The 15,553-nt window shown below is 43.5% G+C and overlaps 1 protein-coding gene across 3 annotated transcripts in view; it reads left to right on the forward strand.

The window, feature by feature from the left end:
* The window catches only part of IKZF4 (IKAROS family zinc finger 4), a 45,552-nt gene that overhangs the window by 4,928 nt on the left and 25,071 nt on the right, over positions 1-15,553 (forward strand). For all 3 annotated transcript variants that reach the window (XM_084610311.1, XM_084610313.1, XM_084610312.1), the window contains one exon: positions 12,675-12,729. In XM_084610311.1, the coding sequence (XP_084466437.1) occupies positions 12,675-12,729 (55 nt within the window). The remainder of the gene's footprint in view (positions 1-12,674; positions 12,730-15,553) is intronic.

Below are 15,553 nucleotides of genomic sequence, written 5' to 3' on the forward strand. Positions count from 1 at the left end.
GCCTCTATCAATAAATAAAAAGTATATTGCTACGTGGGAAACGTACACATAGGCCTCCTATTAGCATTATTAGAAAGTTACATCTCTGAGAGACTCTTTCCAATAATATAATCCTAAAAAAAAATAAAGCACATTTGCTTCAGTCAAATAGAGTTCTTGTAACAGTTCATATTTTATATAAAGCCACTAGGTTGGACCTAATTTTGGGTGTTGTCCAAAGGAAATGGATTTAGATCTCTAAAGTAGTTTATCATATCACTTGCGCGCACACACACCCCCCACTCTGATTTTTCAAGCATTATCTTCATAGAAGGGACGGAATTTTGCTCATATTTACGCAGCCTTTAGACTAGGGGACTCTAACATGGGAGATTTTTTAAGAGCTGCTTGGTGTTAAGTTTGCTTGTCCACTGATGTTCTTAGAGGGGAAAATATCCAGCTTATCCTTATAGCTTAGGATGCTGCGAAGTGTAAGAAAAAGGTGGTGATGAGTTGACCAGAGCAGTAAAGGGGATCTGTTTATTAGGATAAGTCCCTACGACAAAGGGATCTCACTAAACTGGGTGACTGGCCGAGGAAATTCAATGCTGATAAATGCAAATGCACGTTGGGGGGAAAAAATAATTCCAACTATACGTACAAAATGATGTAGTCAGAACTAGCTGTTGCCTCTAAGATCTCTTTTGGGAGCGTATCCTTGGTAGTTCCCTAAAAACATCTGCTTAATGTGCAGCCGTAGTCAAAAGAGCTCCCGACGTTAGGAACCACTAGGAACGGGATAAATAATAAGACAGAAAATATCGTGATGTCACTATTATAAATCCATGGTATGGCCACACCTAGAATACTGTGTGCAGTTCTGGTCACTTCATCTGCAAGATACATTAGAATTGGAAAAGGTGCAGAGAAGGGCATTGAAAATGATTAAGGGTATAGGACAGCTTCCATCTGAGGAAAGATTAAAAAGACGGGGACTGTTTTTCTTAGAAAAGAGATGACTAAAGGGGGATATGATAGAGATCTATAAAATCATGAATGGCACAGAAAAAGTGAATAGGGAAGTGTTATTTACCCCTTCACATCACACAAGAATTAGGGGTCACCAGATTAAATTAATAGGCAGCAGGTTTAAAACAAACAAAATAAAGTTCCGCTTCACACAGCGCACAACCAAACTGTGAAACTCGTTGCCAGAGGGTGTTGAGGGCCAAAAGTATAAGTGGGTCCAAAAAAACAATTAGGTAAGTTCCTGGAGGAAGGTCCATCAATGGCTATTAGCCAAGATGGCCAGGGACACATCCGCATCCTCCAGATATCCTTAAACCACTGCTGCTAGAAACTGGGACTGGATAAAGGAGGGGGTGGATCACTTGAAATTGCCCTGTTCTCTTCATTCCCTCTGAAGCTTCTGGCAGTGGCCACTGTTGGAAGACAAGAGACTGGGCTAGATGGACCATTGGTCTGACCCAGAATGGCCGTTCTGATGTAGTAATCTTCTGTCAAGTGGATGAGTTAGATTTATTTCTAGATCACATTTCTTTCTCCCATTCTTAAAGCAGTAACTTAAAAAGGCTGCAGCTTAACACCTTATTATTGCATTAAATTTGCCCAGTAACACCTCATTAGACAGCACGCTTCATAATAAGCGCCCAAGAGCATCAGTGGTCCCTTCCCAATTCAGAAACAATGCACAGGTAGACACTGCCTTTTGGTCTAGTATTACATTGAATTCATTTTTCCAGTTATACTGCAGGCTGTTTACTAAGCTATTACAAAGCATTAATTTTATCCATTGCAGTTGAGTTTTCATTATTTAAGGGACAAAGACAACATCCCGATGGGCTAGCGCTGTGTTTTGATTTTGTCTATTTACTTGCTAATTTGTCCAAACCACTCGGCTGCGAAGGGTGTTCTCCAGTTCTGCTCTAGCAGATAATTGCAGCTAGCCGCGGCAGCGTGTGAGTACATACTCGGAGCTGGGAAAGCCGCTTCCTTGGCATTTAAATCATTGGCAGTTTGATTAAAAACAAACAGTTTTTTTTAAATCCTTTGCGCTGAGCTTGTTTTTTGAAATGCTTCCAGTGACCCAAAAATAAAAAAAAAAATGGTTCATCCGATGAGCGTCTGCCTGTAGCAAAGGTGGAAAAAAGTCCTCATGCTGGAAAATAAACTGCTGGTGATGGAAACAATGGGTTGGAAAAAGAAAATACAGGGGCGTTTATGGCTCTTATTAATTCTTACCCTAGCAGAGATGCTAATTATGGCTGCGTCTGCCCTAGATCTATTTCTTCACACGTCCCACAGTTGCAGTTCAACTGGTGGTGTGATGCTTGTATAAATTCTACTACTACCCGCGCTTGTGTAGGGGCTTCTCATCCATAAGTCTCGAAGTGCTTTACCAAGGAGGTCAGTATCATTATCTGTAGGATGGGGAAACTGAGGCACGGAGTTAAGGTGACTTGCCCAGTGGTGGAGCTGGGAATAGGGTTCAGTGCTCTGTCCTCCTAGGCCATGCTGCCTCAGACCAGAGTCCTCTTCTGGACTCTGTATACGTTAGCACTCCCACCATTAGTACTTTGGTTGGAGCTGCCAATGTGCACAGACCTCTTGGGTAAGTTTATCCTCTGTCAATGACTCCGTGGCTGACCAAGTCATTAGAAGAATGAAGATGTTCTGAAGAGTTTGCTTTTAGACATTTGCTTTCCCTTGTTTGAATGATTCACTTGTTGAACTGACACTGCAGTCAGCTTGTGAGGCCTCCCTGTGTTCTTCCTGGACAGCCCTATGTCGGAAGGAGAAAGGTAGCCTACGGTGCAGTGTTTGCTCTTGGCATGTTTTCCATGGGCATGTTGCAGGATTGGGAATGTCTCTGTCTGTTCCTGATTAGCTTCGTGTCAGGACTGAAACTATTTCAATTATATCCCGTCACCCTAGTAAAATAAATTGTCTTCAGTTTTCAAAGCATTCTTCTAATTGGTAAAACCAACATAGAAAAGTCCAAGCAGAGAGAGGTTCTGCAAATCTTTGAAGTGATGTCGCTTATTAAGCACTTGCTTGTCTACTGATCATTGTTATCTCAATTCCTGGCCTTTGGCTTTAGATCTCAAAGTGCTGTACAAACATTAGCTAATACTCACAACTGATGTTACAAGGATCTTCACCTGTATTTTACAGATGGGGAAACTGAAACACAGGAGATGAAATTTACTTGCCTGTGTCAGTGGTGGTTGGGCGTGGAACTCTGAAGTTCTTGATTGCCAAACCTGATGCTCGGACTGCTAGACTATGCCATCTCTCTGATGTCTTATGTTGTAGGAAGGCAGCAAGGATGTATTTCAAAGTTCTGACAATGCTTCCTTATGAAACCAAGTTCCTGAAGAAAGTTTAATAATATAAAGCTGACCCGCAAAGGAATAAAAAGTTTGTCTTTTTTTTGTATTTTATTTACTTATTGCTTCCTTGTGATGATAAAATGTAAGGTTTTTGTTTGGTTTTTTAACTGTCAGCAATATCAAGTCTTGTCTGTCTTGTTTTTGATGGAAGGTTCCTGCAGGACTAGAAAATTGTTGTGGGAACTTTCTCAGCACTCAGTTGAAGTACCAGTTTGAATCTTTCACACACAGTTTTTGTCCCAAGAGTGCATCAGATGTTGGAGTTAAATAGATGCTTAGAAAAACGATGTTTGGAATAAGTCTGGCTGAAAAATAAACCAACAAATCTTCCTCTTCTTAATTGCTTAGCTTTCCGTTTTTATGGCTGATTCTTAATATAAAACATTTTTGGTGATTGAGAAAATAAACCAAATTCCTATTACAAAAGGAAAGTAAAATTAGAACAGGAGCATAAACTCTGGCAAATCAAGTGTAAAAGTATAATTAGGGAGACCAAAAAGGAATTTGAAGAGCAGCTAGCAAAAGACACAAAAACTAATATTTATTTTTTTTAAGTATGTCGGAAGCAGGAAGCCTTCCAAACAATCAGTGGGGTCGCTGGACAATCGAGGTGCTAAAGGAGCACTCAAGGAAGACAAGGCCATTGTGGAGAAACTAAATGAATTCTTTGCATCAGTCTTCACTGTGGAGGTTGTGAGGGAGATCCTCACACCCGAGCCATTATTTTTAGAATGACAAATCTGAGGACCTGTCCCAGATTGAGGTGTCAGTAGAGGAGGTTTTGGAACAAACTGATAAACAGTAATAGGTCACCAGGAGCAAACGGGATTCACCCAAGAGTTCTGAAGGAACTCAGATATGAAATTACAGAACTACTAACTCTTGTATGTAACTTATAGCTTAAATTGGCCTTTGTACCAGAGGATTGGAAGACGGCTAATATAACACCAATCTTTAAAAAAGGCTCCAGAGGCAATCTTGACAATTACACACCAGTAAGCCCATTTGTTGAGGAAGAGTCAGCATGGCTTTTGTGAAGGGAAATCTTGCCTCACCAATCTATTAGAATTCTTGTAGGGGGTCAACAAACATGGTAACTGAGTGGATGTAGTATACTTGGACTTTCAGAAAGCCTTTGCCAAGGTTCCTCACCAAAGGCTCTTAAGCAAAGTGAGCAGTCGTGGGATAAGAGGGAAGGTCCTCTCATGGATCAGTAACTGGTTAAAAGCTAGAAAACAAAGGATAGGAATAAATTATCGGTATTCACAGCATAGAGAGGTAAATAGTGGGGTTCCCCAAAGATCTGTACTAGAACCAGTGCTGGTCAACATATTCATAAATGATTTGGAACAGTGGGTGAACAGTGAGGTGGCAAAGTTTGCAGATGGTACAAAACTACTCAAGATAGTTAAGTCTAAAGCTGACTACAAAGAGTTACAAAGGGATCTCACAAAACTCTGTAATTAGGCAAGAAAATGGCAGATGAAATTCAACGTTGATAAATGGAAAATAATGCACATTGGAAAACATAATCTCAACTATACATAAAAAATAATGGTGTCTTAATTAGCTGTTACCACTCAAGAAAGAGAGGTTGGAGTCATGGATAGTGCTCTGAAAACATCTGATCGGTGTGCAGTGGCATTTCAAAAAGCTAACAATGTTAGAAACAGGTAGGGTGACCAGATGAAACGGAGAAAATATTGGGACACATGGGGGAAGCGCAAAAAAAAAAAAACACCCCACGGCCAAAGCCAAAATATCGGGACATCGCTTGGGACGCTGGACAAAGACCTAAAAATCGGGACAGTCCCAATTTTATCGGGACGTCTGGTCACCATAGGAACAGGATAGATAATAAGACAGAAAACATCATAATGCCACTATATAAATCCATGGGATGCCCACAGCTTGAATACTGCCTGCAGTGCTGGCCGCTCCATCTCAAAAGGCATATTAGAATTGGAAAAAGTACAGAGAAGGACAACAAAAGTGATTAAGGGTCTGGAACAGCTTCTGTCTGAGGAGATATTAATAAGACTGGGACTGTTCAGGTTGGAAAGAGACTAGTAAGGTGGGAAATGAGAGGTCTGTAAAAGCATGGTGTGGTAAAAGTGACTAAGGAAGTGTTATTTACCCCACACACCTAACATAAAAACCACAGGTCATGTGCTGAAATTAATAAGTAGCAAGTTTAAAACAAATATAAGGAAGCACTTCTTCACACAACGCAGAGTCAACCTGTGGAACTCCTTGCCAGGGGTTGTTGTGAAGGCCAGAAGTGTGACTGGGTTCAAAAAAGAATTTAGATAAGTTCATGGAGGGTAGGTCCATCAGCGGCTATTTCCCAAGATAGTCGGGGATGCAACCCATGCTCTGGGTCTCCCTATACCTCTGACTGCCAGAAGCTGGGACTGAACAACAGGAGATGGATCACTCAATAAATTGGCCTGTTCTGTTCATTCCCTCTAACACATCTGGCAGTAGCCGCTGTCAGAAGACAGGACACTGGGCTAGATGGGCCATTGGTCTGAACCAGTCTGGCCATTCTTACGTTCTTAATTCAGAAACCGTATTGGACAGTTATTAGCTACACGGATTTAAAAGCAGCTTGAAATCTCACTTCTGCCATGCAGTTTGGATTAATGGTAACATAAAAATTAAATTTTAAAATGTCCTTATTTGAAGAGGGCTTTGTCTAGGGAATGTTTATAACAGGAGAGGAGAAATGTCTTCAACCACAAAAAATGCAGCTTTCTATTTGATGAACACAGTTTGGCTTGAAGGTGTTTTGATTTGTATGTTTCCTTTTTCATGAACAAAAAGTGTTAATGTCTTCCCTCTTGCCTGTGAAGGAAAATACATAAATTCTCAAACATATTCCATCAGGTACAGACCCTACATGGGCTTGACTGAAAAATCAGAGTATTTTATCCAGTGTATGTTACCGGCTATTCTGTTGCTTTTTTAAAACATGGCCCTCCTGCCTCTTTTTGCATTACAACTTTATTTGATATTGTATTTCTTATACCAGCTATGTCCCAAAACAAAGTTCAATAACAGCTGAAGAGGGGGCATAGAAATTCAGAGGTTACAGGCAGGAGAGAAAAGATGGATTTTGGCTGCAATTTGGGATCTTTCAGCATTAATAGGGCCATTTTAAGGTCACGTCCAACTCTGTAAATGATTGGAAGCTAAGTATACATCTTGCAATATCTTCTTAGCTCTCCACCCCCTGTGCAGAATGGGGGCCCTAAACTCACGCAATTATAACGTATTTCCCCAGCTCTTTCAGCATAATAAGCGGAGGCATGCTAACCCTAAAGGTCACTGAAAGATTCTCAATCTAGACAAGATCCGTCTCCTTGAAGGAGAGGATGAAGCGAGTACGTTTTAGCACCATCGACCCTGTGAGTATCTTGTTTTCTTTGCACCCTTAGTGGAGGGAAAAATAAATGCATAACACTCTGAAGCTGGTGGAGGCAAGTTTGCTTCTGAGTTGAAAAGCCCAAGCTGTTGCTTTTGCCTTGATTAGTGGATTCACTGAAGCTGGAAGTTTTCATCACTCCTTGCGATCTGTTGCTTTGCTTTTGTCGGTTAATTGTTTTCATGCCATTAAAATGTGAGGGTGTTCATTTCATCCGTTCCCTAGGGAGGCTCCTGTTTATCCCAGCGCACAGCTTGAACGGCACAAAGAGTCCAATTTGTGCATCTTAAACAGTGAATCATGGCGAGCACAAAAATAAAATGTACGTTCTCTCCAGGGAGACGATTCACATGCAGATCAACTTGGAGTGTTGGGCTCTCGTGAGGACCTGAAGAATTTTAATCATTGTGGCCAGGCTTTCCATAACCCTGCTGTAGGATCCGGACGGAGGAGATAGAGGAGGGGGTTCCGATCCTGGGCGCCCTCACGAACGAACCTTCCACCGTCACGCGCTCGTGCCACCCGCTCCTCCTTCTCTCTCTCCCTGACTTTCTGTCGCCCACCACACGCTTCCTCCTGGCGAGTCTCGGCCTCCCACGCCCTGACCGCGCCCCGGTCCCGGGCACCGCCGTGACCCGGGAAAGGGGAGGGGACCGGGACCCCGCGGGCGGCCATGCCGCCACAGCCAGCCATGCAGGGCAGGCCCGTCTCCCCTTGGGACCCGGGAGCCGGCACCCCCACAGCCGACCTGCTTCCCCGACCCCAACGCAACGTCCCCCGAAAACTCCACCCCACTTCCCGCGTTTCCCTCACCCAGGAGCCAGGTACCTAGCGCTCTCCGCGAGCCTCACGGCCCGGGGAAGGCGGTGGTTCAAAGACTTGTGCGGCCTGAGAGGCTTCTTCTCATTAGGGGTTAATGTTCATTGTGATCCTACTTGTAATAATGCAGATGCCTCGGTATAATTTGGTTGGAATTTAGTGTTCTCGTTCTTGCAGTTATGGCATCAGGAATCTGAAAAGTGTTCCACGGCTGACGTTGGGATATTTAAAATGCAGAGCACTATTTCACAGTACTTAGGGTATTATCAGAGTAATGGGATGAAATTAAGAGAAGAAAAATTTAGGTTGTCTTCCAGTGAGAACAATAGGACTGTAGAATTGTGTCTCAAGGGACTGATGGAATCCTCGGTTTGAGATGCTTGGAAGTAGACAGAAGTCTGGGGACAGATGGACTAGGTGTGACGTAACAGGACTTTTCTATCTCTAGAATTCTTTCATAATCCAAATAACTACTAAATACATTGTGATGCAGCCCTTTTCACCCCTCCATAAGGCATTCCACGCCTAGCTTTTCTCAAAAGCCTCTCTCAGTGCAAAGGACATTTACAAACTGCATCACAGTGAGATTTGAGATTTTGCTTTTAATTGGGCTATTTCTAAGGTTTTTTCCCCTGAGTCTTGTCACTAGGGAAAAAGTCCTTATTTCAGAGGGGATGAGAACTTCAAGCAGTTCTAAAGCCACTCTGCTCTCATTTTAGTGCATTTAAGTTCCTAATGCTCAACCTGACGATCAAGTCTGAAAGCTAGGAGGACAGGGTAGGTATTGGCCTGCTCTCTGCCACAGTAGCAGCGTGAGATGGGATGACTCAATGGTCAAAGTGTGAAGTTTGACATGTTTCATGTCCCTGTTGCTGCAGGGTCAAATCTCCAGAAGCATGGACTATCTCCTTGGAAAGGGTAGAAACTGTTTTGTGCATTTTGCTCTGGATCTTTCACACACGACCTTATAAACCAAGGAGGGTCATGACTTTTCTGTGTGGACATCAAAGATCCCTTGGGACACTGTTCTTAAGAATAGGGGATCCTCCAGTGATCTAAATAGCCCCTTCCCTTTCAATTGTGCAGACCATTCTGGAGGCAGCTGTATTTCATAGGGGCTGATCATTCAGCATTTGTAAAAGGCTTTGGGACAAAGGTAGTGTTGTAAATACAAGCGCACTCCTATCAAGCAATTGCTAACTGGCAATTGAGCGCAAACCTGAGAACGTAACCATTTGATCTTCCTTTATAATCAGATTCCTTCCAGACCCAGCGCGTGTCACCAAAATGTAAAATTCATCCTTTGAAGCAATCAGTTCCTTTAAACCCGGGATTGTTTTCGATCACCGGGCATTGCTGACTTTGAGATCTAGGGTCTGATCAGTGCAGATGGTGTGTGTGTGTGTGTGTAAAAATGTGTCTCAGAAAAAAAAATCAACAAAACTCTTTGTTCAGCTGAGGGTCCTGAAGGCCAGTCATTGCTAGTGGGTTTAGATGAGTAATGCCTTATTTACCAGATGTAGCCAGTCTTCAAAAGTAAAAATTCCTGCTGCTCTGCACCTGGCTTGGCCAACTGCTGTAAGGAGTTCCCGGTTCTCTTCTCCTCTTTTAAAATACAGAGACGGCGTCTGAGCCTCGCTTCCTCGATGCTGGGCCCAGACTCATTGACTCGACAGGGGCTGCTGGTGTGAATAAGGAGTCATGGCTGCAGACCTGGGCCTCCAGCTCGGCAGCGCTCGCGGCATTACTTTCCGATTACTTCGCTTGTGTGAAATGAGTCGATCTCGGTCCTGTTCCTTGCCAGCCCCTGCGGACAGTTGAAAACAGAAATTGAAATTGTTCTTCGCGTTGGCCAAGATGCCAAGGATTGAATGGGGCCCAGAGTTTCCTCTAGGACGGGGCTGAGGCATATTGAGGGGCGTACAGGGAAGCTTGCACTGGTTGTGTGTTCAAGTGATGGTGCTCTGCTGAGCACCAAGTCGGTGGAAAAGCAACGAACATGCTGGCTGCAAGAGTAAGTCCGGTTTGGCTTGTCCTGCATGTAGCGTTACAGAGCCAAAGCAAACTCTGCTTTGTCATTAAGGGTCTTATGGCAATAGATGGGGCCGTGTTAGTTCAAGTTGGCGTCAACAGAACATGATTTGAAATGGGCACCTGCTTTATTAAACAATAAAATCAATTGGGGAAATCTGAGAAATGGTCCCAGTTCATACCAAATAATCCACTTTTAAACATCAATAAACACTCATCTTTCGAAAGATTTTAGGATAATCCCTTCGCATTTTGTTTTGGTGCTTTGTGTTTTGTTTTTTAATTGAGTGTTTTCAATGGCTTCTTCAGAGTACAGGGAAAGGGGAGGGAGTGCGCTAAATAACCATTATTTTTATTAGCGTGTCGTGTGCCCTTTGTATGGAGCCAGGCAAATCCCCAAGTGTGTGTGTATAACATTAAACAGCAAAATTATGGATTCAACAAAAATAAAAATGCAGGAGGCAGTTACTGTATAACCTGGGGTTGAAATATATATTTCAACCTACATTATTTTCATCTCGTAAAGTTAATCGCCACTGTGGGTAGGAAGCTTTTCCTGTGTAATTCAGCCCTTGGAACTGAATAACTGACAAATCCAGCGTTTTGAGTAGCAGGTAGAGTAAGGACTCGTTGTCTCCAGTTTTTTTAAAACTGGGATGACAGTAAAAGAAGAGAGCCTCTCTGCTTGATTTTTTTTTTTTTTTTGGTCAGTTTATTTAGCATGATTAACTGTGAAAATGTGAGTGACGCATCGGGGACCGAGTCCTCTTGTTTATCTACGAAATAGGAGCAAGCAGCCACATAAACTCCCCCACACTCCCACCATCAAGGTTTGTCTTTGCTTTGGAGATTCCATACCACCTTTAGGACTGAAAGGGCAGTTTCTTACCAGCAGCAGAGCCCATTTTAGTATTTGTAGTGGGGATACTTGCGTTACTGGAACTGAGCGGAGATCCACCAGCTCACAGGAGAAAGACAGACTGACAAATAGCTCTCCAACGGAAACCACCACCACTGCTGACCTGGCCTGACTTTAAACTGGTGACCCAGGAGCGAAAGGCTCTGTGTCGTCAAAGCCAGCTTGTTTTTATGGATGCTTTTCGACGCAGTGGGGGTTGGCAAGACCTAAACTTCATTTAAAAATGAGTAATTAGAGCTGGTGGCTTAATAGAAAGCGATTAGTAAATTAATGAAATAAATAAATATGTCCTACTTTTCATCCAGGAATCTGAACATGCTTTACAAAGGTGGTCAGTAAACTTGTCCCTGCTTTGCAGATGAGATACAGAGTGACCTGGCCCAAGCTGGGACTAGACCCAAGCTTTCACGAGTCCCAGTCCATTGCTCAAGCCACTAAGCCATCCTGTCTCCCTGGTTGCCCTGTCTATTTCTGTAGTGATCTCCTGTATGCTGGTAGCAGTTTGGTTATAAAATTGGTAACATTAACACCATTTATTGTGTGGGGAGGGATAGCTCAGGGGTTTGAGCATTGGCCTGCTAAACCAAGGGTTGTGAGTTCAATCCTTGAGGGGGCCATTTTGGGATCTGGGGCAAAAATTGGGGACTGGTCCTGCTTTGAGTAGAGGTTTGGACTAGATGACCTCCTGAGGTCCCTTCCAACCCTGATATTCTATGATTTGAGTTCCTTTGGTTAAAAAAAAAAAAATCCTCTCTAAAATGGGAATGATCCGAAGGGGGTAACTCAGATTTTCTCTGACCTTTTTGAAAAAAAAGAAAAAAAAAGGGGAAAAAAAAGCAGTTTGCACTGTCTTTAAGTAACATTTGATCATTAAAAAAGGGAGGAAAAAAGTTAATTCTATTGGTCTTTTCCCCTTTGTGTTCACATTCTGCAAATGATCACTTTTAATTGTTCTCTGCAGCAAATTCTCTTAGTTTCTGAACATACCAACTGCCAATTACAGCGTGAATTCTAAACAGCCAAACTTGTGTTTTTTGAGGCTGTCCTCATTTTGTTTTTTAAACAACCAATGTAATTGACAAAAAGCCATTTGGATGTATAAAATGTTCATTATCTCTGCAGGGCATCAAGAGGCAAAATAGAAGGCAGATTTTGCTTTTATTCGAGCGTGATCTTTGGAATGGCTGTTGCCAGGCTGCTCAGTGGCACGTTGTGTGCTAGTTTTCAGTCTCATTGCCCAAAGAAGCATCTTCTTTCATTGACAAAATGAAGCTGAATGCTTCAGTTAAACACTTCTCCCACTCCAGACTTCATGTACCTGCTGCCACCCCATTTATACCAGCATCGGTTTTCAATAGAGAAGTCCCCTGTTGAAATGGGGCAAAGACTCAGGTGGATTAAATGAATTGTATGTACAACTGCTATCATATCTCACCACTTGAGGTTTCAAATTAATTAGCAGCGGCCTGCGGGCACTTGTCCTTCTGGACCAGTGAAGTTTGAATCAGGTCTTGCCTTGTTAGATGCTCCAGGAGAATTGACAGCTGCTTTTCCCTCCCGTCTTACACCACTTCAAGTGTTACAAGTCTGACTTTTAAGAACTAATGCCATTTGAAAAACAGACTCCCATGTAACTGCTGCAGAACTGTGATGGCAGAGAGCTGAAGGCAGAGGCTCGGATGAAAACACACTGTATTCGTTTTGTTTGTTGGGAATCATTGCTTGTTAGTTGGATGCTATGTACTGCAAACTGCCATCCCTTCATTGCATTGACCACTGTATAATAGCTACAGCTTAAAACCAGTTTTTGCTTTCCAATAGAAAGTTGTTTCTCGGTGCCTAGAAAGTAGCTCTTTAGTGGGCAATAAAAATTTAGTTCCAAAGCGGGGATCAAATCAAAGTTTTAGCTTGTTCCACTGTGTCAAAGTCAGTGCTGCAAGCTGGCATTTATAAATCAAGGCTGGGTAAGTAATTCATCCACTATCAGAGGTTGATGGCCCCTTTTACTAAAGAGGTTGTGTCTGGGAAGAGATTCCAGCCCTGCATTTCCAGAGACTTGCTGATAGACCCCTGCTTTCTCTTTCAGCAAAGTACCTTAAAGATGGATATAGAAGACTGCAATGGACGCTCCTACATATCTGGTATGTCACTTGTTTTGCTGTTGTCCGATATTTTGGATGTCTATATTTCAAAAGGCCATTTTCTGATGCTCAGCAGTTACCTGTATGGGAGTCTAATGCCGGTGTGTTGCTTTGCTCCACAGCTCTACCGTAAGGCACATAATTTATGGTGGTGATATGGATTGTTTTCAGATTATCTAGCGTATCTTGTTAATACTAATATCTGAAAAGTATTAACACAAGTTGTTGGCCTTCCCCTTCTCAGCAACAAATACGTCCACTGTCAATAAGGACAGTTTTAGAAACTGAGTTAGACTTTAGTTTGCCAGGATCAATTATAAATTGATTATACCAGATTTTAAAAACTTGGTTACTCGTGTGTGATGGTCCAGTCTGTTCAGGGTGCAAATCCAGGCCAGTGAGAGGTTGTCTCACTACTTGCTATGCAAACCTGGGTGCCTTACAAGGCCTTGACACTGTAGTTCTCGGCCTGCTGGAGATTAACGTCCAGCTCACAGTCAGCAAGAAGTGTGCAGATCACATCCTGAGTGTCTGTGCTTAGTTGGTTCAACAGCCTGAATATAGCCCCATTCTGGCTTCCACCAGCCTGGGTTACAACCATTGAGATGACCCCAATGCACCCTCCTTCCCGAGTTTCCCCAAAACCGTATGCCTTGACGTGTCCAGCCCTCTCCTGGCCAGCTCGGGGAAATAATAAGGTTGATTTGCTCTTGTGAAGAGTCCCATCCCACCAGCTCATCACTTTAACTGGAGTTGATACTCACTTCCAGTTCAACACAGCACTCGCTTGGTCTATAGTAAAAATAAACTCTTTTATTAACAAAAGAGCATGCATTAAGAGAGTTCAAGGGAATAAAGGTAGAAAGGACTCCAAGTAACACACAACAAATCACACTTCCAATGGCTAAGACTTCATTTACCAAGCTACTGTCTGGGTTCAAGGTAAAATCCTTACCGTGTGCTCCCAGCAAGATAACTCAAAATGGCTGATCATACCAAGGCCAAGACCTTGTCATAGAAGAGCAACAGGCTAGCTTCCCTTTTCTCCCCAAGTGAAAGATCTTCGGGGCTCTCTTCCCCTCTCTCTAGTCCAGTTCCCACAGACCTTCAACCCAAGGGGGTGGGGGTTGCTGAGCCTAGAGACTAGTACACAGCTGCCTCCCCTACCTCCCCGTCTTGGGGGGAGCTGTTCCTTCTCTTCTTAAGCCACACGTTTTAAAAGATACTACTAGTGAGTCTTCATAATTCCTCCTAGAGCGTTAGTACAGACATTTCCCAAGGACATTAATCTCCAGCATGTTCCAGGCATTCATAAATGACCTGTTGTTGTATTCAGTCAGTTGATTCAGTTGCATATGATTTGATGTTTAGACCCCGTGTCTCTATACCTCAAATAAAATTTCTCTTCCCTGCTGGGGTGTAACCATACTGTCTCCCCCTCTCTCTTCATGATCATGGTGATCATTAGTACCTCGGGTCCTCCAGACCACAGGTCAGATCTCAGCCCTCGCTGCAAACAGAAGGAAAAGTGTCTTTCCAGTGACATCTCGCTTGATCTGCAATACTAGATAGTCAAAGGTGTTTAGTACCCCGCTTATGTTTATAGGATGGATATTTTAGTCTCTCCTGTTAGACTCCGTTCTTCTGCACACGAATACACAATGGTAAACTTGCAATCACATGTGATGTTTAAGACCCCCATGGCGTCTCTGAAATCTGTCCTGCCAGACAGCGTGCTATTGTTTGTTAGAGAGTGTTAAGATTAAATCTGGAGCCATGAAATATTGCGAGGTGTGTGCATGGGGTGAGTTCACCTCTTTGTTGTTGATTGATTGTAACAATCTGTTGGCAACAAGAAGGCCCTTTTGGGTGTGGGTGGAGAGAGTGGGTCAGAATGATAGTGTCAGGCCATCAGTGACTTGTGAACACCTCGAGATATGGGCTCAGGAGTGCCAGTGAGTTTCAGAGACTAGAGGGTTGCTGCTGGAAACCTGGTGCCTAGTCTTTGTAGGTGAGAAGTGAATGCTAGCTTGGTGGGGCCCTGCAGTTCTCTAGTGGGTATGCATCCATATCATCTTTCAGTTTGAAATTCAGTCTCTGCTCAAGGAAAGCCTTGGATAAGGATAAGGTTTGGGGTAGATTTATCAATTATAAAACCAGAATGGAGCACTGAAGGCATCTGTCTGACCTCTTGCATAGCACAGGCCATAGAGCTTCCCTGAATTCAGATTGTAGATGAAGGTGATAAGCGGATGGAGCTGCATGGGCAGTGACCAAAAGATCTGGACTTCCAGGGGTGAAGGTGGGAAGTGAAGTGCATTAATATAGAGCTTTGGGGCAGAGCCGGGGCTGTTAAACAGGGGTACTGCCACCGGCCAGGATTGGGGTGCACTGACGGAGCTGGGCAAGGAAACTTGAACAGCGTCTGTTTGCATCAGAGTCCTGCCCTCCCTGACTGACAGAACCCAACGAGCTTGAGTCGGTCGTTGGTTTTTTGTTTTGTTTTTAAGAAAAGAAGCTTCCTCTGATCCCTGGAGGATGAGCGCTGGTGGCTGGATTGTTGGTTTTTGTCAGTGCTGTGCTTTGACTGGGTCTGGGTCGCCGTAAAGCCCTCGGTTCTGGCCGCCAGGATGCCCCCTTGTTAAGTCACAAAATGCTTCCGTGAGGACGAGGGTGGGCGCTGGCTGGAAGTGGCTGCTTTGCTAGGTTAGTTCAGTTTCCCACTTGGCAGAGCTGCGTCTCCCTGCTTTGCAGCAGCCGAGTTTGACCATGCCTGGGTGCACTCTGCTCCAAGGTTTGCATTGTCTTGCAAGCTGTTGCTTTC

The sequence above is a fragment of the Lepidochelys olivacea genome (assembly GCF_965140295.1).
Source record: "Lepidochelys olivacea isolate rLepOli2 genome assembly, chromosome: 20".
Lineage (NCBI taxonomy): Eukaryota > Metazoa > Chordata > Testudines > Cheloniidae > Lepidochelys > Lepidochelys olivacea.